Genomic DNA, 26,709 nt, shown 5'->3' with positions numbered 1-26,709 from the left:
ATGTGGCTTATTTTGGGCTTGTTTTTATAGACCTGGTTGCTTATTTCTCTCGGACAATCTGGCAACACCGATGACAACACAGTCCCCCGAAAGGACTAAGGAGGAAGCTGGCGCGTGAGCTGCTCACTCAAACAATAGCTGTTTACTGTAGATTGTCTTATGTTTTTACTGTGTTTTCACTGTAACTGCCTGTGGTTCTTCGCTGTAAGTTGTGTGTGTATGTATGTGTATGGTTAGAGGTCTTGTCGAGCTAGACAACACGCAACAATGTTGTCCAACGCGGCATATCTCCTGCTGGTGGGCTTGGGTTGTGTGTGGGACCCCGCAGTGTCTGCAGACAGAACGTTATCTTACGTGACAGTGGTGAGTAAAAAGGTTAAGTTACACTTTTCTTCTTAACCTCTTTCACTCTGACCTACCAAAATGTGTACTTTTTTCTTTTTTTAAAATGTTTCTTTATTTTTTCCCGGATTTGTTTCTAAACATTTCTAAATTCTAAAAATATAAAATAGGGCTTGAGTGGTTACATCGATAGGCTACTTCTCACATATGGCACATGCTGACAAAACACTAGCATTGGATCTAGCCTTGCATCAAGACTATCATAGATGTATTTTGACATTATTATATATCTACCAAAGTAAAAGTCAGACTCGGTAAAATACATCTATGATAGTCAAGCCTATCATAGATGTATTTAATCTAGTCTGACCTTTACTTTAGTATGTCAAAATCGATCAAATACATCTATGATAGTCTTGAGCTAACAAAATACAGCATATTGATGTAAATGGAGGCTACTTGTTGTAATGAGAAGGATGAGGAAGGGCAGCCTGCATAGCTTCTGGTGATGGTCTAACAGTCACCTGACTATTAGGTGGCTGTCACTGTCTTATGTGCTGACAGTGTCATAATAAAGCCATGTTTGTTTTGGAACAAAATTAGTCCCGAGACAAACATGGCTTTATTCCTGCCAAAATAACTTGTTTAGTGCAAATGACTTGTAGTTGGCTTGAGGTTATGGTTATTGGAGTTCACATAACTTTTAAACTGTGTATGTGTTTTAATGCAGTGGTTCTCAACCTGTGGGTAGGGAAGTGACAATTTACATTAAAAAAAAAAGACAATTTAAAAATGTAAAATAATGAAAAAAGACCATTACTGCATCAAAAATAATCAACATACTAAACTACTACTACTAATAATAATAAAAACTGGTCAAACATTGGCCAAATTGTCAAATCATATAAGAAAGAGGCTACATTTGTGAAAATAGCTGATCTACAGGCTCACAACGCCTCGTAACGTGCAGCATTGTGAGCTTGTAGATTTGCTATTTTCACAATTATCTGTGGAACCAAGTGAAACTAAATTGAATGGCCCAATTCCTACATGCTTGTCAGGGTTGGGAGTCCCTAGGTCAAATATGATTATTTTGGGGGTCGCGGTCTGAAAAGATTGAGAACCACTGTTTTACCGTCCTCATATTGAACCAGCATTGTACAACACAACTGGTGCAAGTGGATGCTGTTCACATAGAAATTGAAAATAAAACACTTCCAGTGTACAAATACAGTGTACCTCCCTCATTAATTTGCCTTGAATTAACTTGAAGTTCACTCACAGTTATTTTTGAGTGAGGACTTCAGTGTTAAAGGTGCTGATATTTTTGGGTTAAAACGTGTTTTTGTTGTTAAAAAGTTTAATCTATATTCTGATAGTAATGCTATACTTTGCTATACACTAGATTGTGTAACAGCTAGGTTACACAATCGTCTCTCCAGCTTTTTAGTCAGCTTTCATTTTATACTGTTCCAATTCCAACTTTGTCTGCTCATTTTCTTGTTTCATCACTTCCAATTTCACTAGTTTATCCTGTATCCTGTGGATCATTGACTTCTCTCTCATTGGATGAAATTGGTATTCCAACCTGAAAATGTACTTTCTGTTTACACAAGAGCTGGAGAGGGGAGACCCTTGAAGAAACACTGTAGTATATAGCAATGATTACTATGGGAATATAGAGCTATTTAACACTTATTTTAACAAAATAATATCACCCACACGTCTCAAATACAGACGTGAAGCTTTGAGTCAGGAGGGTCAGAACAGCCTAATGGAAATCCTCCTGGAATCCTCCTTGGTTGAACTTGTTTCAACAGGGTCACATCAGGCAACACGTGTTAAGTGGGTCACTTGGTGACAAGACGGAAATTGTTAATTTAGTATTGTATAGTATAGTATAGTGGGGGGGGGGGGGGGGGGGGGGGCACTGGCTCAGGGGGTAGAGGGAAGCAGAAGTTTCCCGGTTTGATCCCGGCTCCTCCTTGGTTAGTGTCGACGTGTCCTTGAGCAAGACACTGAAGACTGAACACCTAACTGCTACCGATGAGCGGGTTGGTGCCTTGCATGGTTTCCACACTTGTTCTCAAAGTGGGGTCTGGGGACCACCAATGGCCATTGAGGGGGTTCCAGGGGGTCCCCAGCAAAATCCAGGTACTTTACTGTTTAATCACTTTAACCTCATTTTATACTTTAGCTATTTGAAAATAGAAGTTCAACAAGCTCAAGTTGTGAGCTTGGTGATCTGCTATTTTTTAAATAATATCATTGTGGAAAAATTGATTAGTTCAATTTAGCTGTTGGAGAATCCAGACAGGTGGACACAGTCACTTTATTTATTCTTTTGCATGAGGATACAGCTGATTATCACCAGGGCACTAATGATCACATATGGTGATGAGGTCACCCACTTGACGTCTGTTTAGTGTGTTGGTTATAGAATGCACACTATCCGGGTGTGAAAGAGGGAACTATTTGCTAGCGTCAGATGAAAAACCTGGATTATTATTTCCTGACATACTTTCACCTCATTACATAACATTATACAACAGAGGAACAGGGTAAAGGAGTTAACAGGATCCGAGGCAAATTCGGACCAATTGGTCAATGTCAGTTGTTCTCAAACAGTGTGCCATGAGACAAGTCCAGGTATTCCTTGGGATTATGTAATGTGCACATCGAAAAACAAGAGATCAGAAAACATTTTCCTGAAAATATTTTTTTTACAAAGGACGCAATCATTAAAAAAATATTGTTCGTCCATCTGTCTGTCATCGACTTCAATGCATTCCGTCGAACTTCCGGCTCCAGTTTGCCTCCCAGATGCGTCATTTACACATGCCAGGGGTACAGCGCTTCCGTTCTTCTTTACATGGCCCTGGTTTTGACCAACTTTGTGTCTTGTTTAGCTCTCGAGACACAACATGCCAAATTATTTACCCTCGGCACGACAACAATCACATCGCAAAGAGCCTTGATTTGATCTACTGGTTGGTGGAGAATGCTTTGCAACTAGGTGTGAGATTCATCTCATGGTCTCGTGTGACCCGAGGAGGCCCGTGGACATTAGGTGGTTAACAACCTTTGTCAAGGCGGGCGCTGAATCAGCGATTAACGCCAGGAATCCTTTCCTTGTGGGGGACAGTGTACTGTAGAATAGATAATGTGACAGCCAAGGGCTTTTTTCTCTCTGAAGACTTTTCAAAAAGGCTCACAGGCTGCATTAACCACTTAAACCCTATACACTACTTTGACCAGTGTCCCCTCCGGTTTCCTTCTACACCAAATGTATTTGTCACAAATAGCCGATCTACAAGCTCACACGTCATGAGCTTGTAGATCAGCTATTTTTGCTGAATGTTCATCTATTTTCGCTGATTGTTTGCCTATAATGATGCACAGAATAGGGATGATAGGGTTCAAGTGGTTAACTGGCTTTCATACCCCCCCCCCCCCCCCCCCCCAATATATTGGTTAATTTTCCAGGAACCGTAAAACAAAACATTATAAAAGGTAAGAGAGTTCATCTTCTAAGAACGTTTGCAGTCAGGAACACTGGTGCGGATATAGAGATGATTATCAGAGTGAGGTTTCCTGAAAGCAGCCCTGTTATTACGATTCTTAAACTATGACCTACTGTACTGTGTGTACTAAGATCTCTATTGGCTATCTGTCTTTAGGCTATCAGCTGGCTATATAAATGGAACATTGTGCAATGTAAGGCTAGGTGCTTTAAATGGATAATAACATTTGCATGTTATTCCAGATAATTTAACATCTGCACGGAGCGGAACACAGAATACTTGTCATGTCGTGACAGTAGCTTAACCTGTTTAATTGATAGTCAATAGCAGTCTGACTCTGCAGACACACTAACAGTATTTGAATTGGGCAGAAACATTGTTTTTAGTCCATAGTAGTTGTGTGAACAAAACAGTGAAGTTCCCCAATCACTAACAGTGGGACAGGTCAAGGTCTGGGCCCAGTTGCATTTAATGCAGTTTAATCCAGGGGTCTTCAACGTTTTCAGGCCAAGGACCCCCTAGCTGAGAGAGAGATGAAGCAGGGACCCCCTCTATATTGTATAAAATTGTGTTTCAGATTAAAGTTTATTTTGTTTACGTGGTCTGCTCTTTTTTCCCTCTACAACACCGATAGCTCTTTGCCAAAAATAGCCGATCTACAAGCTCACAACGCCTCGCGCGCTGCGAGGCGTTGTGAGCTTGTAGATCGGCTATTTTTGGTTAAAGTTCCCCTCAGAAAAGGGATGCTAGGGTTCAAGTGGTTAAGGTAAAAAAAATCATATCACACAAAGATTTGGCGGACCCCCTGTAGTAACTCTGAGGACCCCCTAGGGGTCCCGGACCCCCTGTTGAAGACCCCTGGTTTAATCCATTAAGACCCGAAACACATCTGTGTCATTTTAAGATTTCTTTGGCTATTCAAAAATAGCAGATATACAAGCTCATGTAGATCTGTAGAGCTTGTAGATCTGCTATTTCTTTTTTAAATCGTGGAACATTTGTGCAAATCTTATATATATGTTTTAAAGGGAACATTTTTAACTCCGATCTGTGCTGCTGGGCGGTCCCTGGAACAACATATTTTGAGATGGGTGTCCGCGGCCAAATACATATAATTTTGGGGGTCCTTGACATGGAAAAATTGGAGCACCACTGATATAGCAACATACTGTTACTGTTTTGTCTCAAAATGTTTTGTTCCAGGGACCCCCATGAAGCAAATATTTGAGTTACAAATGTTTCGCTTTAAAAATATATATTCAAAGATTTGCACAGATTTTCAAGATTTTTCAAAAATAGCAGATCTACAAGCTTCATAGCTTCATTAGCTTGTAGATCTGCTATTTTTGAATAGCCAAAGAAATCTTAAAATGACACAGATGCGTTCCTGGATTGAATGGGTTAAGACTGGTGTGAGATTCTTCTGCTTGGATGAGTCTGTTTTTGTCTATTGGAAGAATGTTGTCTCTTATGTTGGTTGCCCTGACTGAACTCTCCCACTCAAACTAACTCTGTGTGAATATAAAGCCCTTGTGAAGAAGACGCTCTAAACAGAAACCCTCTCACTGGACTTTGAAGGATGTTTCTCCTTGAGGAGATGAGGATGTTTTTCAGTTAATCACATTCCAGTTGTTATTAGTTAACAACAAACAATTTAAAACAAATTTTAATATTACTCCAACATCTGAGGTGTCTTCTTAGGGTTATGACACACTACTAGTGTTTTTCTTTAGAAAGCTGACGTGTTAATAGATTTGCCAATTTGCCAGTTGTAAACAGGGCACTCCTTAGCTTAGGGGAGGCACAGTAAATGCAATTTCCCATAGAAAAGAGGTGTCATCAACTGCTGATGTTTTTCCCTTTTCTCCTTTGTACATTGGTAGTATAGCGTTTTGTATTTGTTGATGACATGTATTATTGTGTTATTTTTATGCTATGTTGAATTGAATACATATGACCGCAATGGAAACAAGTCCCCAGGACTTGTTTGTGTTATCATTTTAGCCTTAATATTTGACTGTACCTCGAGTCGTGCTGTTTACATTTCTGACTAATAAAGTATTCAATCGATCAAAAAAGCTGTCAGTTTGACAAACACTTGATGTTTACTGTCCCACCAGTATTTTATCAGCCTGGTAAACCACCCGGTCGCGGAATTCAATTTAATGTTCATGCAGCTGTAAATGAAATTGAATTCCGCGACCGGGTGGTTTACCAGGCTAGTATTTTATGACACTCTGTGGTGTGGATGAGCAAAACTAGGCTTTAGGTTGAACGCTTTCACTGCCCCTCACTAAGCCCGTTTTATTAACTATTAATCAATGCTTATTACGGTCTAACAGTGTGTTAACAATGCTATTATGAACAATCATATAGCCTTATTAAGAAATAGCCTTATTAAGAAATAATCAAGTTAATAAGCATCTTATAAGTAACTGCTAATTAATAGGATGTTTGTTTAAAGTGCTACCTTTTTTGTAATCAATCTAGTTATATATTCTCTATCCTTTTCTCTCTAATGTCGTATTTTTTTTATAATTAATGTTGTCCTATTATTTTATGTCACGGCCTGGGCAGTTTTATTGATATTATATTGAAAGCACCAATAGTCATGCCCACAATGTTGTCACAGTATCGGCAAGGCAGTGGCTGTAGTGGTTCAGGAGGTACTGTAGTGTGGCCGATTGGGAATCGGAAGCTTTCCCGGTTCAATCTCCGGCTTCCCCTGGTTTAGTGTTGAAATGTCCTTGAGCAAGACATTTAACAGGGCAGGAGGTTGCTGCCTTGCATGGTTTCATCTGTCATCCATGTGTGAATTGGTGCATATAATGCACATTGTAAAACACTTTGGTATAAAGGCGCTATAATGCACCATGTAGTACTATCGACAAGTATTTTATCAACAAATATTGTGATATTTGATTTTGCCCATACTGTATCGCCAGCCATTTTGCTTCTTTTCTTGACACTAAAAATTATTCTCTGTTTCACTCCCTAGTTGTTCCGTCATGGTGACAGGTCACCAGTCAAAGCCTACCCCACTGACGAACACCAAGAGAGTGCCTGGCCTCAAGGATTCGGACAACTGTCTCAGGTACAGAAACAAGACAGGCGAGCATCCGCATGCAAAATGCCCCGCCGCGCCCCAACCCCACCCCACCCCAACTCATTTCTATTGATTTACAGGCAAGCATTGACAGATCTGACTACGGTCAATTCCTTTTCTTTTGTTTCTTTTGTTAATTTCCTCTCTGTGTGTTTTGTGTCCTATATGCGTAGGAGGGGATGAGGCAGCACTTAGATCTCGGCCAGTTTCTCCGAACGCGCTACAATGGTTTCCTCAGTGCAGCCTACGATCGACATGAGGTATGACACGCACTTGTCCTTTCTCACTGTTGTCTTCTTTCCTTTCCTATTGTCTCGTTTCCACTCTCCAGCATGACACTGCAATGCACCAAAACACAGGGTTACCTAGGGTTTGGCCTTAAGTAACAGTATTTTTATACCAGCAGTTTTCTTTTGTTGTCAAAGTTACATTGTCATTGGATTTTAATGCATTTTAAAGTGCAGATTTATTTGACAGCTGTACGCTTGAAATAGCTAGCCCCTGGAGAAAAGGTTGATTTACAGAGACAATTCCAATGTCCATAACTTATTAATCACACAATCATGTTCAGCCAACATTGACAAAAATGATTCCGGTATCTACAGTATCATTTGAATGACTTTGGAGAAAATGCAAACAATGGCAAATCCTTTTGTTTGTGTGTGGCTGTAGATAATATTTATAATCTCCTTTTTCCTTTTTCTCAAAATCTGGGTACAAGCAGTAGTGCAGACTGTAACAGGAAGTGAGTGCTACAGTTTGTTGCATCTGTAAAGTTCAAAACTCATCCAATGAATTGTTTCCCTCCGCAGATTTCAGTTCGTAGTACAGACTACGATCGGACCCTGATGAGCGCAGAGTCCAACCTGGCAGGTCTGAACCCTAATCACTTCTTTCATCATCTCTCTCCTCGCCAATCTCTTCTTTTGTAACTTTGTTTGTCTCACTGTTACATCCTCATTTTGTAGGCCTCTTTTTAATTGTATATTTATTATCATAATCTCCTAGGACTGTATCCGCCCAGCGGCGGCCAGGTCTTCAATCCGGACTTGAAGTGGCAGCCAATACCTGTACACACAGTACCACAAGACCAAGAGAGGGTAGGGTGTGCGTGTGCCTGTATTGACTTTGTCAATAGTGTTGTCAATAGTGTTGCAAATGTTCTATCTTTCATTATTGTAAATTATACCACGATTAGTTGGCTGAGAGTGATTTCTAATGAGCGCCACTGCCAATGTCTCCAGATAACAGCACTCCAAAGTAAACACATCCGCCTTGCTGTTTACCTTAACTGTAACCTCGCAACAGCCACCAACTGTGGTAACAGCAGTTTTAGTTCCCATCGCTTTATAATGATAAATATCAATTATTAACTGTGGTATAGTTGCAATAATACACTTGAGGAAGGGCAATACTATTGGACAAGGTGCAGTATGTACAGTTTCAATGAAGAGTGCATCTTCATCAGAGCTTCTGTGATGCACCGGATCTGCCGTTAACAGTTTGATAGGCAGTGGTACTCCCTTTCTTCCAGTGGTGTGTTCTAGGTTTTTTCGGAGGGTATACAATATTATTCCCTCCCACGTATATAAGCTCGCGCGTGGCCACCGAATGAAATGGTTAGTAGAGGGTATACGATTAAAAAAAGAATCATCTTGGTCGGCATACTATGTATATAGCCAGGGGTGCACATAACTGGTGCGCAGGTGCGCATGCGCACCCAAAATAAAAAATGCGCACCACATCAGGCGACGCGAGGCGCTTTTGCGCACCAACAGCTGGGACAGGAATTTCCAAGCTTTTATTTTTTAGCAAAACTAAAAACTAAAAGCCTAGAGATCGAGGCTAGGAATTTACTTCCTGAAGCCACACTCACACAATCACTCTAAAGCACCCGTCGGCCCCATGTACAGCCATTAGGCACAGGGGTAGAGATATGACTCGCGTCGCCTCGCATTGCCTCGCCGTGCACGCAGCCAGCAGCGGCTGTTAGAGGCACTCGTCACCGATGATGAACGCACCGTAATGGTGCAAAATATGCCGTGAACGTCCCAATCTGGCGGATAAAATCAGCGCAGCAGCACAGGGCACCAACCTTGGGGGCTTTATCTAACAGCCTGAGAAAAAAAAACGGCGAAAATCGGCGGAATTTAGAAGCAGAGCGTCCTTTTTTTCTCGCCCCCCCCCCCCCCCCCCCCCAAACTGTCCGGTGGGCACCGTACTGAACCCCCCCCCCCCCCCCGTTGACAAAACTTGTCCGGGCTCCCCCCCCCCCCCCCCCCCCGACGAGTGACTACAGCACTTGGTCTTGTGCTACGACTCTAGTGTACCAGTCAGCTGACTATCACACGGTATAGCACTCCCTCTTGTCTATTATTGCTTAATTCACAGCATGGTAACCCGTGAAGATATGTTCTACAGATGTATGTATGCAAACACATTTGGAAAATATTCGACTATCACTTCTTTTGGCTAAAGGTACTACTCTCTGTATAGCTCTCTCTCTGGGTCTCTCTGTCCATTTGTCTCTGTCATCATCTGTAAGCGTCTCTCATCGTCTCTCTCCAGTTGCTGTCCTTCCCGATGGGAAAGTGTCCCCGCTACAAGCAGCTGATGAATGAAACGGAACACAGTGAGGAGTTCCTCAATATGACCAACACCTACAAGGTTCTCCTCTCCAATGATTGTACACACACACTATAAGACAATGGAAAATGTCCCTTTAATCTATTTATTTTTTCTTTTTTAATGATAGGATCAGCCTTTGAGCTGAAGCAAAAGTTACAAGCCTTTATTACTACTGTTCTCTTTGGTTTCTATATTTCTACTGGTGTGTTGTTGCTGTTTTTTACCCAGTATGGTGTCCTTATTACACTGAGGGATTACCAGCACTCACAGAACTGTCATTCAGGCACTTTTGTACAGTATACAGTAGATGGCAAGGGCAGCATACATACGTTGCTCAGTATGCTGCCTGTGCCAACAAAATAAATATTGGATGTGCCTATTGGATGTTTCTGAGAATGTAAAATAGGGATAGTGAAGGGAAGGAAAGGACTGTATGTACTGGTTCATGGTTGGCAGTGTTTTCCTTGGTGTGTCCACACAAAACACCCAGATGCAGATGTCAGTTTAAACTTTACTTAGTCAATTTTCTAGACTGAGCACACGGTAACAAATGACTATAAGAAACTTGAGCGGTGCTCGCATCCTGTTTAAGTTAACATTGTCCCTTTTCTCAGGACTTCATAGAGATGGTGAAGAATAACACAGGGCTGAAAAATGCTACCGTGGAGTCAGTGTGGAGTGTGTATGACACACTCTTCTGTGAGGTGAGGACACACATTTGTGCACCGCACACTTGGAGAGACACACAAAACGTACAACAATGTGTCTGTATGTGAAGACATGCACATATAATTGCTGTCCGGTGGAAACCTTGTATATTCAAAACAGTTATTTTCCAGAAAATCTATTAAAAAAACCTGTGTTCCAATCGATCCAATGTTATTATTTAGTGACATGCACTTGTTAATACTTTTCCTTGGTTAAATTGGTCATAAAACCCACAGAAAGACTTAACCATTTGCTTTTTTGGCATGATGTCATTATAGGCAAACATTTTCTTAAATGTTGAAAATAGCAGATCTGCAAGCTCACAATTCATCACATCTTAACGCATTGTGAGATTTTAGATTGGATATTTACATTACTAACAAATATTATATATATATGGAGATTGAAGGTTTTGCCCAGACGGCAACCATATATTGTAGTTGTAGACTGCCAGACATCTGCTTGATGAAAGCCGGAGCGTAGCACTTTCAAAACAAGGAAGTGAAAGAAACCGACTGAACGTCTTTCTTTAAAAGGTTTTCATCAGGTTTCACTGCTTCAATGTTCCTTAAATAAATGCACAGTTTATCTTGACACAGAGGATCACATTTAGCTTCCTACAGTACACACCTGCAGTTTTAAATGGAATTGAACCCATCCTGTCCTATAAGCTGTATCTTTTTAAATTATTATTATTTAGATGAAATAGTTACTTGCTCTTAACTCTCTCACTGCCAATGAAATAAAAAAATATGTTCATACTGTGCCAGCAATTTACAGCCTTTTTCAGTTATAAGTTAAACAAGGAGTGGATGGAGCTGCAAATCTTCAGATAATGATATCTTGGGCTCTGAACATTTTTTTCCAAAAAAATAAAATAAATAAATAAAATAAAAACTCTGGATTTTTCATTCTTGGCACTGAGGGCATTCAGAAAAAACTTGGGATATCTCGTTGTGTGGCACTGAGAGAGTCAACATAGCATTGGGATCTATATGGAATGGATTTTGTGTTTTATATGTTTTATATATTTTTAGAAATCGTATGATTCTGAAGAGTTTGTCTTTTGAAGTGGTACTCCAATGACCTTATAGCCATTGTTAAACTTTATCAATACATATTCTTTACCTTGATGAACACTATCTACAATTAAACATTTACACATTAGGCATTTAGAAGACACTCTTATTCAGAGGGACTTCACAATAAGAAAGTTAAACACAGGTAAACCAAGATCAGTCTTAACAATATACTTTCAAAATAATCTACACAAACTATATGATACCAGGTAAAAAGTGAACCTAGCATCTATCTAAAATCTAAATAACATGCTAATCTAATCAAACACTGTCTATCTCTCCATGAGTGAACACTGGCCAATATATTATATATACTATATAGCCGTTAGTGTAATGACACCACATTGGTTACATGTCAGTGTAAAATCCAGAGAATGTTGTTCCAGCATACTTCCTTAATGAGTTCATTGTTCGTAGGGGTATAAGCAGTGGCAAACGCACAATGTCTTTGTGGGGGAGGCCTGGAAATGTCATGGTAGGCCCCCCATGGAGCCCCCCTTAGGGGGCCTACCATGGGGGGCAGGTAGTGCAATCTGTCAGTCGCGCATGCCGCAAATGATGTGCGATTGAAAGACAGTTGGAGAGAGTTGAATAACTTCTTGAAATAACCTGAAATAATAATAGCCGGTCTATTATTTATTTATGTTTTTACACCTTTTTGCTTAGAAATTACAATAGGCTTTGCGATGAATACATGGTCATTGGTCACCGGCGTCACCCTACTTTGATATGACTTACGTTACAAGATGAATCAACATAACAGGCAATACAAATTACACAGGGCAACGCAAGACAAAAAAAAACACTAAAATAATAACAGGCTAATACAATCCAAATAGCCTCTAGTTCTTTTTCAAATGAGAAAAGTATCAAGTCAAGGTGATCTCTCTCAGACGCTTTCTGTATTCTGTTTGTTGCGGAGAAAAGTCTCTCCACACAGCAGGATGTTGGAGGATGGTTAGTGTTCGCAGGACAGCTGTCCAGTCCAGTAGGCTACTCTATTATTGTGGGGAGTTTATTCCTGATCTAGGCCATCCTCTGTTTGATGTTATTGATGAACCAAGCATGTTGTTAAATTTCAGCGATTACAATCCCATACAAATCACATGGATGGACCCTTTAAAAGTTATTTCATGCCAAAAGTGTCAGATCCTGGTAGGAAAAAGGCAGACGCTGTCATAATTCCATGGAATTATGAACCAGCAACAGGTGCCTCTTCTTTTTCCCCCAATGCGGTACTGCAGGTGGTGGTGCGTTGTTCTTCCACCTGGACAGAAAAGTCGTTTTTTTTTAGTTAGGGTTAGTTTCTGTTAGTTTCTGAATGGGTAGACAGCCAGACACACACCTAATCACAAAAGATCAGAGAATACACACAGACACTCATAAAAGTCTTGAGACATTCACCAGACAGCCGTCAGAGGCAACATGCAGGATGTATAGAGGCTGTCTATCGGCCCTGAGTCAAGAGGTGATAGCCTTTATATCAAATACACAAACATCTGCCCATGGCTGAAGGAAGGCACCGCTTCACTCAGGTAAGGCGTGAGCCTTACCTGAGCCTTACTGTGCCTACAGTAAATCGCCTGGGTATAAGTTTCCAAGTGGAAGGGAACTCAACACTGTAGTGGGGAAAAACCCTTTATGGTTTATATTTGTTATTAACCATGCTTAAGTACTTAGCCACATAAATCCTGGCATTCTTATTCTGGGCATGTCATAATAGGTGAAAATGGACAATAAATTGGTGGGAAAAGCCATTCTACGACGCATTGTGAGCTTGTACATAAATTCATCAATAGCAAATATAGCCATTTTCGCTATTGATGTACAATGAAGTATTTAGGGGTTTTAAGTAGCACACAGTTAAATCAAAAATAGAACCCCAGCCAGGATATGTCACCCAGAGCTGGGTGAAAGCTTGGGCCCAAGGTTGATGTTTTTTGTTAACATAGACCCACCTGATCAGATCATGTGTGTTCAGGTCAGACCAGCCTGACCTGATTTTGTGTTTTCTTTTATGCAAGTGTTAATGTTAGTTAGTAGACCTGCTTGCTCTCGGTGGGTGTGTTTCGCCGCATTTACTGCCTACTAAATAATATGCATTAAGCATTCTGCCCAGAGACGGCAACAGCATGTTAAAACATATTACATAGGGTGCCAGGTGGCTCAGCCAGTTAGTGCACAGATCATACTCCTTGTGAGTGCGAGGACCCGACTTTGAATCCAACCTCCTTTTTGCCTATGGTTTCCTGTCTATCTACGCTTGATCTGAATAAGAACAAATAAATACATGTCTCTATAATTCCTTATGCTTACATTCAAACACAATATAATACTCATCTCTCAAATGGTTGTAATGACAAAGGTTACAGATCCCCTGGTTTAGATCCAAACAGCTAGTTTCATCCAGTTGAAGTTGTACAGATACCTACCAGGTGTTATATGGAGGAAGGCAGACTTTCTGTCTAGGGCCAAGGCAGAGGAATTTAGCAACATCGCATGAGAACATCATTTGAGGTGAAAGTAAACCGAGAACGTTCTGTAAAGGTTCAACATAATATGTTCATCTTCCAAGACAGATATTGAAAAAAAAAAAAAAAAAATCACAAAATGAGTTCCCAGATTGATCGCATCGTAACATTTTAAGAAAAAAGAAAAAGAAGAAGAAAAAAAATATCTAAGAATTTACACGTTGTGAGTTTTCTTTTAACTTTTTGAATAATTCTAACTTTCGTGTGTGTGTGTGTGTGTGTGTGTGCGCGCGCGCAGTCGCGTCACAACCTGACGGCTCCTGATTGGGTGACTCCTGATGTCATGGAGACGTTGAGGATACTGAAAGACTTTGGCTTTCAGGTAAGGATACGAGAGTTCACAGAGGTCATCACGTAGGCCATCACATGGTTCTCAAAGTGGGGTCTGGGGGTCCTTGAGGGGGTTCCCCAGCAAAATAAACAGTTTAAACACTTAAGCTCTATTTCATTTTTTCCGGCTGTTCAAAAGTATCTGCAATTTTTGAAAAATATTCTCTTATGGCGGTCTCCGGCATAACATCTTTTCAAATGGGTGTCTGCGGCCAAATACATATTTTATTCTACTATGATGTGTGATAAATTAGTAAATAAGTAAGTAGTTCGGAGTGGTTTATTGTTGGTATCAGCCGAGCAACGAGTGTGTCTATCAATGCACTAGACCCCTGGGAGATGGATTGCTGAGGTGAAGCGCAACACCTACCGTCAGCTCCCAGTACTTACTAATGCCCAGTCTTAGTTACCGACACAGTTATTCATACACTGAGTGTGTTTTGTATTTATTTTTTCCACTTGTCTTTTTAAAAAGTGAGGCTAAGATGGTAACGCGAGAATATGTTTCCCCATTTCATCAGGTCATGTTTGGAGTCTACAAAGCACAAGAGAAGAGCAGGCTGCAGGGAGGTAGGTCACTGCAGGCTGTGTGTGGAACATCTACAGTAAATGCACCTCATTAACCACTTAAAACCTATAAACTTAGTTGACCTGGTCCCCCAGGGGTCTATATACGTGGTCCCCTCCCTTTTCCCCCTCCACCTCAAATCAAAAAATAGCGAATCTACGAGCTCACAAAGTGTTGCGTTCTGACGTGTTGTGAGCTTGTAGATCTGCTATTTTTGCAGAATGTTCACCTGTTATGACATGCCCAAAATAGGGATGCTAGAGTTCATGTGGTTCATGTGGTCTGCCAGTTTTACTTCCCGCTTTTTGTATTTTTCCACCGCTCATTCTCTCTCACCATGATGAGTTTAAGGTTGTGGTTTTAAATCGAACGTCAGGTCACTATGGCCACCAGACAGACTAGGCTGAGTCTCACAATGGTGTAGTAAATGGAAGTGAAACCGAGCACAGCAAAGTATGTAAGTAATCCAAAACATCAGAGACTACATTTGACAACCATCTAGCCAGTCACTGTCCCTACAGGCGATGGGATCATAGGGCATTTTAAGCCTAATACTATTTCAAGAGGAGCTTGACATTTTGAACTCCGCCCTCAAAATATACCCTTTTCACCGATTTTCTCCCCAATTTAATCGTTATGACAATTCATTCCTCCCCACACACATTCATGTGTTGTCACTGCTGTTGTACCCTACTGGCTCACCTGCCTGTGAGGAGCCCCTACCGGGAGGACGTAGAGTCTATGTCCTGCTCCTCCCGCCGAACACTCCCTGCTGAGTACCCCTATGTGTAGTGACAAATATCACCCTCCCCGCCCGGCTTCCCTTCCCTGAACACGGGCCAATTGTGTTCATATAGAGACGCTTTACAAAGCCGGATGCACCACAGTGGATTCGAAAGGCCCCTTTCTTTTGTCAAAATTGGTCTGTGGTATCTGTGGAATCAATGTGTCGCACTGCAGGTTAGGACTGGGAAACATTAAACACATGAAAAACACTACAAATACTGGAGGGGCCTCCAAGTACCACCAGGCAGTTTTGCACATCATATACAGGCTATAGGTAACCCACACACACACACCTATACAGAGGACTGAACATGTGTTAAAATGTGTGAAATCCACCCGTCAGATTTATTGACAAACCTAGCCACCCACTGGCATAAGAAAGCCTACTCATGTCAAAACACTGGTTTGAGCTGAACTGATGTGGGTCATGTTTATATCTGTACTCACTCCTACACTGCGATCCTCATTCATTCTGTTAATGACACCTACTATCGAAAAATCACAACCACGAGTCATACGGTATGTGCAGTTTTTCTGAATGCATGATCTGCAATGTACAAGGCACTGATATGAATCATGTATGGCCTTATGTACTGTGGTGACTGCATTAAGAATCATATGTTGAAACTCTCCCCTGTCAGGTGACAAGAAGGTCAGTTGGCTCTCATGCATTGAAGGAGGCATGAGCTCGGCTCTGGGCTCCCTAGGCTGGCGGGGGGAGTGTAGCGCCCAGGATCACTTAGATAATTGCCACCGGGTGAAAAAGGGTTGCAAAGTTGTCGGATTAAAAAATATATCAATAAAAAGAATCATATGTTGGTCTGTCACGGCAACTTTAAGCTTGAGTTATACTTAGTTGCGCTCAGATGTGTCCTGCACAGAAAATAACATGTCGCAACATGGCACGATGTGAGCGATGTGAGCAATTCTATTAAAACTAAATAGAATTGCATCTGCTATTTTTGGTGCGTACACGCAACCAAGTATAAATCAGGCATTGACCAAAGTTCCTTGTATGGAATCTGTCACCTGTTACCCAAACAACTCGGGGTTTGTTGTATTTGTCTTTCTATGACCATCTCTTATTTTCTGTCTGTCTCTGTTCCTCTTTACCGTCTCTCTCTCTCTCTAAGGTGTCCTGTTAGGAGAGATAGTGAAAAACCTCTCCAAGATGGCTGCCCCAGACTCAAAACAGCGTCTCAAGATGATGATGCTCTCTGCGGTGAGATTATAGTGATGATGATGATTATGGTACTACTGTTACTATAGCTATTGAAGACAATAATCTGAATAGGATTCTGTAATCCTGTAATAACGGTAATCATGATGCAGTAGCTGTATTATTACTACACCTACAGATACAACAGCTAGTTGCATATGGGCTTGTACAGTAACCAGGGTTATTATAGACCTTTTATAGACTGACACTAAAATAAACAATGCAAAACTAAGTCGAACTAAAAGTAAAACTAAATAGAATTGCATGTAAAATTATCTTCATTTAGGTTTTCCACCATCATGTCAGTCATTCTTTCATCCTACCTTTTTCAGCTCCTGTAAATCGAGGCTTTCCTCATATTACCTGAAAAACTAAAACTAGACTAAAACCAAAATAAAAACTAGACAATTCCTAAAAATAACACTACCTATGCTCTCATAAAACAAACTAAAAACAAACTGAAATCAAACACTAAACTGAAAAACTAAATAGAAACTAAAACTAACTGTATCTGCATCCTGGACGCTCCTTTAGATATGGTGGAGCAGCAAACCCCAGACAATGAAGAGCATTAGCAGTCAACATCTTTTTAAGAAAAAGGTCAAATCATGGCTTTTAGAAAAGGTTACAGAATAGCATGGTCATATGTTAAAATTAATTTAATTTATGCTACAAACAGTTATTCATTTCTATTGTCTATCAACTTTTTATATAATGCCTATTCTTTGTTTTGTTTGTCCGAGACCAAGGCAGGATCCTTGATGTTCTTCCTTTTTGAGAAGCATGTCTATGTCATGTGTTTCCTTTTAGAACCTAATGTCAAGTAAGTATAATCTAATCAAAATGTGGAACTGCAGTGGTGTAATTTGACTAACGTACTGTACTGAACTGTATGCTTCTCAGCACGACACCACAGTAGCAGCCCTCCAGGCCAGTCTGAGTGTGTTCAATGGCAGACAACCGCCGTACGCCTCCTGTCACATTATTGAGCTCTACAGGGATGACAATGGGTAACATACACACACACATACAGTACACCACAAAATACTGTACATGCACTAGGCCTGTCCCCGACTAAGGGTTTCTATAGTCGAATCTGATTGGCCAATAGTTGCCTATAGTCGACTAATAGTCGACTAATGCAACACCAAAAAAATAAAAATAAAAGCATTTTGTGGCATGATTCGACTGAGATTGGCAGTCGGATCAGTTTGATTCAACTGCCAATATCTCAGTCGAATCATACAAAAAAGATGTTATGCAATGGAGGAACATTCCATTTGGGCTGTAGGGGTGCTTAATGTCTGATTATATAACATATACAGTACTTGCTGCTTGGTTTCTCCCAATAAATCATGATGTATTTTGGTAAACTATTAGTTAATTAATATAACAAACTAGGCCAATCTCTCAGTCGAATAATAAAAAATAATAATCATAATTTGACTAAGAGAGTGGTAGTCGACTCAGACACCCCTTGACTGATTAGCCGACTATTCAAATAGTCGAGGTCAGGCCTAACATGCACACAACCACGCACATAAACAGTCAAATGTTAACCACTTTAAACCTGGCATCCCTATTTTGGCATGTCATTATATTGTCAAGAATAGTCAAAGCAAAAAAAAATGCTGACAATCTCACACGCATCGCAATGCGACACATTGTGAGCTTGTAGATGGGCTATTTCCACTGTTTGTTGAACAACAAAGTATATGGTTCTTTTAACCCTCATTTTTATTGGACACTAGGTGTGGAAATACAAACATACCGTACTGTACATGATAATACAGCACAGAATAATGCACAAATGCAGACCCACATAGATATAGATTTGACACACTGACAAGAACACGTCTATCTGCACGCAGGGAATCATTCAAGCTCACAGGAAACATGCATTTATAGGCGTTAAGATGATTTGTTCTCCATTCATTTGACTCATTATACCCGCCTGTTGGACTCTCTGTTTCTGCCTTGTTCTACCAGCAATGCGTCGGTGTCCATGTTCTATCGTAATGACAGCAAAGCGGCTGCCTACCCGCTGGCTCTCCCAGGCTGCGACGCTGACTGTCCCCTGGAGGACTTTGTCAGAATTACACGTTCCTTCATACCGGACGACTGGGCCAAGGAGTGCCAAGTACCTTCCAACTTTATTGGAGACAATGGTGAGAAACACACACACTAGGGATGGGAGTGTGTTGTGTACATGAAAATAGCTGATGGCTGTTGAGCCAGTCTACTTGTCCTGGAGCCATATTTCTGCTGGATAGAAAGCTGCCACAAAATCTATTAAATTAACTTCAAAACAAAGGGCACAATAAGGAGGAACGGCTGATTTGTATTCTACATACAAACCCCTCTTAAGTTTCACTTTCCTTTTTAATGGCTTGGTTTTTACATAAAGGAAAAGCCTTGCTCTGCAACCATAGCTGATAAAGAGACAACTACGGTAGAAAACCACAAGGCAGTAGAAAACATTTCCTGAAAGACAGATCACTGCTTGCTTAATTTTTATCAGACTGCTGTTCGCATTGTAGGCTCTGTCTGTAGTGAGACGGCTAGCTTCAAGTATCCATGGCAGTTGCACAACACATAAGTACAACTCAGTGATGCATTTGGTGTGTCCAAGGCTCATGGTGTGCACTGCAAAGTTATTTCTTTAAGTATGATGTAATGTTACGATTAACCGCTGTCATTTCCAACTGTACATGCCTAAACTCCCAGCCCTAGCAACTACACACACACACAATCTCTATCTCTTTCAAAGTTGGAGCACAAGAATTTCACTGCTTGCAACGTTTCTATCAGCTGTATTGTATATTTACGTGACAGTTAATCACCTTGAATCTACAGTAGCAGCACATACAGATGAGATCACTCAAACAGATAAGGGTATAGTCTTTCTCTCTGTTGCATTTGTATCTGTTTTTTTTTTTTTATTGTTTCTCAATAGCTGGCAGAACTAGGGGTGCTAGATGGCAGATACACCTTAACTTAGAAAAGCAGACAGTTTACCCAAGATGATAAAACATAATTTGACTTGATAAATTGGCATTGAGGCTTTCCATTGAGAAACAGTGGCTGTAATGTGCAGTAATTCCAAAAGGGGTCGCTAGTGGTTCAACTTGGCAGCAATGCTTTGTTCAGTGCATTCGTGCTCTTATTCAGGGTTAGCTCATTTTACACCATGGCATGACCAATTGCTATAATAATAATAATAATAATAATAATAATACATTTCATTTATAGTGCACTTTATATTTGAAGCAAATCTCAAAGTGCTACAGTACAGTAAAACATTTACATAAAACAAAAACATGGAATCCAGACAATCCGCTGAATGGAGTGAATCAGTCTGGATTCCAGGCTATAAAAACAACAAAAAACAAAAGTAGGCTCTGGCTGGTGAGGATATGGAAGAAATTATGCCAATCCCATTGTTGGCAAAACCTTCATAGACATCTTGAGATTTTATTAGTTACCGTACATTGACAGTAATACTATACAGTAGAATAGATAATGCCATGTTATCTTGTTTTGATAAATGCTGGATGCCACTGTTTTTAATATGCTGTTCGGTTTTAATACACTGCACTTAAAGGACGACTAAACCGATTTTCAACCTGTCTTCATATAATTGGTCCTCACTAATACTCATGATAAAATGGTGCCATTTTTTTCTACTTGGTCTGTGTCTCATAGGAGGGCTGTGGACAGTCCAGAAACCCGTCTACCAGGACATCATCGTTGGGCATGATTTTTTTTTTGCAACAAGATTTAATTTTTTTTATTTAGATTTGTATTAATAACACGAGAACAATGGCTTCTTTTATTGCATTGCAACTTTCCAGGAATAGAAAGCCTGCAGTTTCTATTAGCTTGGATTCCCCATTGATGATGTCACTGGTAGACAGGACTCTGAACTGTTCACAGCCCTCCTCTGAGACACAGACCGAGTAGATTTTTTTTTTACCATTTTATCACAAAATCATTTTTGTTTCAAGTGCAAGCATGTAAATGACAAATACATGAACCATGATAATGTACCCTATACTGCCACACATACTGTAGGTAAAATAGCAGATCTATGAGTTCACAATGCGTTGTGATGAGACACATTGTGAACTTGTACATTGCCAATTTTCACTCCTTTCATGTGACTTTGTCTTGTATGACAAAGTAGGGCATTAATGTGTGGAGAAAAAAAAGAAAAAGTTGATCAAACTTATGTTATCTTGCGTCTGTCTCTCTCTGCTCTGTCTCCCCCTCTCTCTGTCTCCCTCTCTCTGTCTCTCAGAGGTGATCATTGGTCTAGCGGTGTCGGGCTGCATCCTCTTCCTCCTCGTCGTCCTCCTCTTCATCCTACTCCACCGGCAGGTGGAGCCCCTTGGCAGCCGTGGTTACCACCACGTCGACAACCAGGAAGCGGGGGAGGAGTTTAACTCCTGACAGACATGCAAGCTCCTCCCACATCGAGGTTTATGCCACGCCTCCGGGGACAGCAGCAGCAGCAGCAGCGACGAGGCCTTGAACTTTAGAAACTCTGATCTTTGACCTCTGGAGTGTGACCCCCCCCCCCCTCGCTCCTTTCTTGTGCTGATTTCCCCAAATTGTGGGTTGGGACCCAAGAGGAGTCGGGTCTCCCAGCATTGATCTGGAAAGCTTCTGCATCGGTCGCGTCTGGGAGAAAAAAAGAAAAAAAAAGATTGAAGGAAAAAATTCAAGTAAGGATTTCAGTAATATGCGCCTTTTTTAAAACATAAAATAAAAAACTTTGAAAATTGAATCAATTCTTTAGATATTGATGTCATCACAGCAGAGAGATGCCATGGGTGGGACCAGCGCTTGGACCAGAACTCGGATGGGCAACACACAGCGCCATATATTTCATACAAACAAATTCAGTTAAAAATTGTCTGAATATTTTCTTCATCTATTCACTTAATGTCGAGCTTGGCTGCTTGTACTCAGCCAGATGATCACAGATCTCTCTCCGATACGTCTGACATCTAAATGAATGAACGTCCTAAATCTGGATGGAAACTATTTGGAAATGTAACATGAAAAATACTTGTTGTCTAAGACCAGGACCAGACTTAAACCGAGATATCTAACCCGTGTTGTTTGAAGTTTGGTTCAAGGTAACTGGTAGCAGAAGCCAAAGAAAGATGTAGTGTTGAGAAAGTGCTGTTGGAATCCTGACGATAAAGAGTCAGGATTAATGGAGGTCGAGGGTCATGAAGGTAGAGTCTTGGAATAAAATAACAGCATTGCAGTACCAATGCAAAGACTTAAGGCCGGTCCTTCATATTGGGAGGGTATCAGGGTTGGTTTTCAAAGCAGTGGCCGTAGATGTGTTGGTTTTCCTCACAGTTCTCCACAAGTCCTTACATTAAAACATTTTCAGTAGATGGAGATCTCTGATCGTCTGGCTACGTGAGACCAGACTGCTTGTAAATTCAACCTTCTCTGAAGCGAGAGCAATTCAAGAACCAATTTCCACTCTCAGGTGTGATGTTGCCAAAACCAGACACATGATTCTCAAATCAGTGCCTACTAAATATGATAGTTGAACAGATGATGACCACATTGTGACCATGTATTACTTTGATTTAGACAAGAGTTACATTATTTGATAGAACGAAAATATCAAAATCCGACCATAGTTTTTCAGTCTTACTGTAGACTGGGTGGGTCCAAATAGTTCTCTTTCGCTCACTGAAAAAGTAACAATAATTCTAGAAAGGTGATACACCCTTCCTCCCTCCATCATTATGTCTGTGTGTGGTGCATGTGATGACATCGTTTTGAGGTTGAGTGCGTGTATGAAACGGCACTTGGCAACGTGGGGACAGAGTATGATAAACAAGGCCTTTTGTCAATTATGTTTGTACAGAGCAAGGTTATTATTTTTTAATTTGAACAAAATCATGTTTTTGAGTCTATGATCTACGATTCAAGACTTATAGCGCCACCATGATTTAGTTCCTTGGCCTACTGGCAGCATGTACAAAAAATCTGATGCTGATCGGTGGTGTTGTTCGCGAGATTAGCCACCGAGACACACACACACACACACACACACACACACACACACACACACACACACACACACACACACACACACACACACACACACACACACACACACACACACACACACATACACACATACACTGGGGCAAAAACATAATCCCTGGCCCTGCCTTTGGCCTGGTGGAGATAATGATAACATGACACCGCATGTCATGTTTTACAGTTGTAAATCGGTTTGGAGAGCAGATACTTACATCGTCTAAAGTGATGATGTAAGTCATATTTATTTTTGTTAAAATAAGTGTTCAATAGCTCTATATTCTTGTAGTTCAGAAACGGCTCTCCAGCTCTTTAATAAGCAACAAATACCAATGTTATCCAATCAGGAGAGAGAACAGGGTACATGATAAACAAAGAGCAGACAAAATTGGAACAGTAACATTATAAAATTGAAGCTGACAAATTAGCTTTGTGAGGTTCTCGCTTCTGATTGGATAAAATTGCTATCCCAACCTGAAATGTTATATTTAGTTTACTAAAGAGCTGGGGAGATGCAGAGACCCCTGTAACAAACACTGTAGCAATAATAACTGTCAGAATATAGAGCTTTAACTTTTTAGCAAAACAAAAACAAATGATTTGTTTTTTATCACAAAATATCACTTTCAGCAACTTTAATGAGGCCGGTGTCGGTCTCCAAGGAATTGTGGATCTATACGTAGATGTGTGCTGGTGAGTTTGTGTACATATATGTGGATTTATGTCCAGTTGTTACTGACGCACGTTTGTGTATCGGGCGTGTTATTACTTGAATGACCACAAGTGCCTTAAACCAGTGGTTCTCAACCTGTGGGTTGGGACTCCCAGGAGGGTCCCCTCATGATTTTTGGGGGGTCCCCAGATGACAGTGAAGTGACAATTTACGGACTTTTAATACCTTTTTAAATACCTAAAAATAAAAAAAGACCATTACTGCATCAAAGTTAATCAACAAACTATTCTAAAACTGGTAAAAAATAATTCAGATAATATAAGAAAGAGGCAAAAAAATTAAAAGCAGATCTACAAGCTTACGTCTCGCAACGCTTGGCGTTGTGAGCTTGTAGATCGTCTATTTTCACAATTTCACAATATTTCACAATATCCTTGGAACAGAGTCAAACTTAATGTAATGCTGCAACGCCTACATTCCAAGTGCTTATCAGGATGGGAGGTCCCCAGTTCAAATATGATTATTTTGGGGGGTCGCGGCCTGAAAAGGTTGAGAACCACTGCCTTAAACAGACATTAATCGTGTGGTTGAAACAAAATGTTTTTGTTTTTGAATATTTCATGTCTGTGTAGATGTGCCAGGAGGTTGGGTGTGGAAAGAAAACGGTAAACTGGTAGTATGACGCTGTACACAGAAACCATGCCATGTACTGTATGTGGGTATGTTGTGGATACAGCTGTAATGGGTGATTTAGAGCAGTGGTTCTCAACCGGCCAGGGCCCACAGGTGGGGTGAGGATGGAAATTGGCAAAACACTAAGATTTTAAGATAATATAACATTAATATAAAAAAAGATATATAAATATAAAAAACTCATGGTATTTTTTCTTTCAAACCTTGAAAAAATAGTTTTCTTTGTTATACCAATAAATATGAACTTAAAAGTATACTATGTTAGTTCCATTGATCCAAGCCGAAACAAAATAGATTTGGTTGATCATTAAAATAAACATGCTTTGAAAATGCATGCAGACCCACCTGTCCACGCCGCAAAACACTTCAGATTCCCAAGTGGGCCCTGAGTCCGAAAAGGTTGAGAACCACTGATTTAGAGGAAAGAAAATCTCTTCTGATTTTTCTAGCAATACTTTTATTGTATTTAAAATAAATCCAGCATTCTTAATATTTTCTTTTCAATCTTTTAAACTGCGTTTAAAATGCTATTTTGACCTGTATTTTATAGGTTCCTTTCAGTCCTTTGATATATCAAACTTGTTTTTTTTAATGTTTGTTGCCATTTGAAAAGCTGACAACTTAAAACATTGCACAACCTTTTAACGAGACCCTTTAATTAATACATATGTAACTAAGAATAACAACTAAGTATTGATCTCGCATTGATATCTGTGCTGTCATATGAAAACCTTGGATCTCCAGAGCAGTGTTAATTTTGTTGACTAAGACTAAAAGACTAAGATTTTGTCTTAAGACTAGACTAAGACTAAATCATTTCAGATGACTAAAATAGCACTAAAACTAAATGGTGTGTTATTCTAAGACTAAGACTAAATCAGAATTTGCTGTCAAAATGAACACTGGCAGTGTTATTTTAATTTTGTTGACTAAGACTTAAGACTAAGATTTTGATATTTAGTCGACTGAGACTAGACTAAGACTAAACTATCAAACTGTCAACACTGAACACTGCTCCAGAGGAAGTGAACTCTTCAAGTATTGGGATTGCTTTTTCTGGCCCAGTGAAGAGTAAACATTTTTGGCTAGATCTCTGACTGACTGAGTCACTGAATGATGATTAGTCAGCTGTGTGTTGGAGTTTCCCTATTGGTCGTTGCTCTATGAACATGATTCTACACCAACAGTTATCTATTACATCATATGGGTTTGTTTACAGCGGCTCCAGTCTTCAATTATACTTGCAGCGGTCTTCAATTAGTTGTAGTTTGGCTATTTTTGCAATTATTTTTATTTTTTTGACATGCCCAAAATATGGACCCCAGGGTTCATATGGGTTGAAATATTCTTATTGTCACTGTGAAAGGTGTGTAAGTTGTTCCATATAGCCTAGTGGAGACAAATTTAATACCATGCATGTAAAAACAGTTATTGTCAATAATTGACAACTAGAAACTTTTGAACTTATGTCAAGTTGCATTTGAACTCTGATCATGTCAAGTTTGATCAGCTCTGATGTTACACTGTCAAAGTTGGAAACAAACAAAGATTTCTGTCACATTTTAGTTATGTGTCTGAGTGCACGCACACACATCCGTTCTCTGGAACTAAATAAAGGCTGAATGAATGCAAAATTTGTCTCTGATTACCGCAAATGGTAAAACGGCTTCTCTGTAATTGTTGCAGGGCATTGAAGGTGGAGGGTTTGAATCATTGACTAGTTTGAATCCAGAGGTGAACAGAACTATAGTTCTCTAGTATTCATATTCTGTAGTAATAGTATTCTCCTTCTGTCCATCTGGCAATTTATATTGTGGATGTGTGTGCTTTCTTTTCTTCTTTTGCCGGTTTAAATCCAGGTCATGATGATTGATCAGTTCTCTCTCTCACCATATTTTACCTTACTATCTTATCTTATTTTATCGTTATCCACACTGCTGTGGAAGCTAGCAGTACAATACTCTCCTCCTGTTTCTCAACAGGTACTCATAAAGGATACATGATAAACAAGTTAAATTAAAAGTGAAAAAAAGAGCAGACAAAATTGGAACAGGAAAATAATCAAATTGAAGCTGACAAATGAGCTTTGTGGGGTTATTTTACCGTTATCCACACTGCTGTGGAAGCTAGCAGTACAATACTGAGGTTGAGAGTTCAAACCTCAGTCTATAAGATGTTTTGTTGAAGTTTGCACTGGCTCTAATCTTTCACTGAAGAGCATGCCAGAATGAGGATATGGACATAACACGTTCAATTATGGTTGATTTTTGATTGAAACTGAAAGCTTTTAGATTTATTTTTCTCTTGTCCAGGCGACGTTGTGGATACGATGAAACGGTCAGTTCAAAGACTGCATCGCAATTCATTTCAGACCTCTGCATGCTACAACTGCAGACTAATTTATCACCATAAAATGTCTTAACTAAGTAGATTGTGGATCAAGA

At 40.1% G+C, this 26,709-nt stretch overlaps 1 protein-coding gene across 1 annotated transcript; it reads left to right on the top strand.

The window, feature by feature from the left end:
* The first annotated feature begins 94 nt into the window (after nt 1-94).
* acp2 (acid phosphatase 2, lysosomal) lies at nt 95-25,899 on the top strand. The gene is made up of 13 exons (XM_084051563.1): nt 95-363; nt 6,865-6,960; nt 7,146-7,232; nt 7,785-7,845; nt 7,981-8,072; nt 9,541-9,639; nt 10,215-10,304; nt 14,157-14,240; nt 14,770-14,818; nt 16,736-16,824; nt 17,725-17,831; nt 18,811-18,989; nt 21,122-25,899. The coding sequence occupies exons 1-13, from the start codon at nt 268-270 to the stop codon at nt 21,271-21,273; spliced, it is 1,281 nt and encodes a 426-aa protein (XP_083907689.1). The 5' UTR covers nt 95-267; the 3' UTR covers nt 21,274-25,899.
* Nucleotides 25,900-26,709: the final 810 nt, after the last annotated feature.

Source organism: Gymnoscopelus microlampas (assembly GCF_963454915.1).
Source record: "Gymnoscopelus microlampas genome assembly, chromosome: 24".
NCBI classification, from domain to species: domain Eukaryota; kingdom Metazoa; phylum Chordata; class Actinopteri; order Myctophiformes; family Myctophidae; genus Gymnoscopelus; species Gymnoscopelus microlampas.
The sequence above is the reverse complement of the archived record's forward strand: the minus strand, read 5'-3'. Positions and strand labels throughout refer to the sequence as shown.

Coding starts and splice junctions, on each gene's coding strand:
- acp2 (XM_084051563.1), top strand. CDS start 268: ATGTTGTCCAACGCGGCATATCTCCTGCTGGTGGGCTTGGGTTGTGTG. Junction 8,073..9,540: donor TACCACAAGACCAAGAGAGG/GTAGGGTGTGCG, acceptor GTCTCTCTCCAG/TTGCTGTCCTTCCCGATGGG. Junction 9,640..10,214: donor ATATGACCAACACCTACAAG/GTTCTCCTCTCC, acceptor CCCTTTTCTCAG/GACTTCATAGAGATGGTGAA.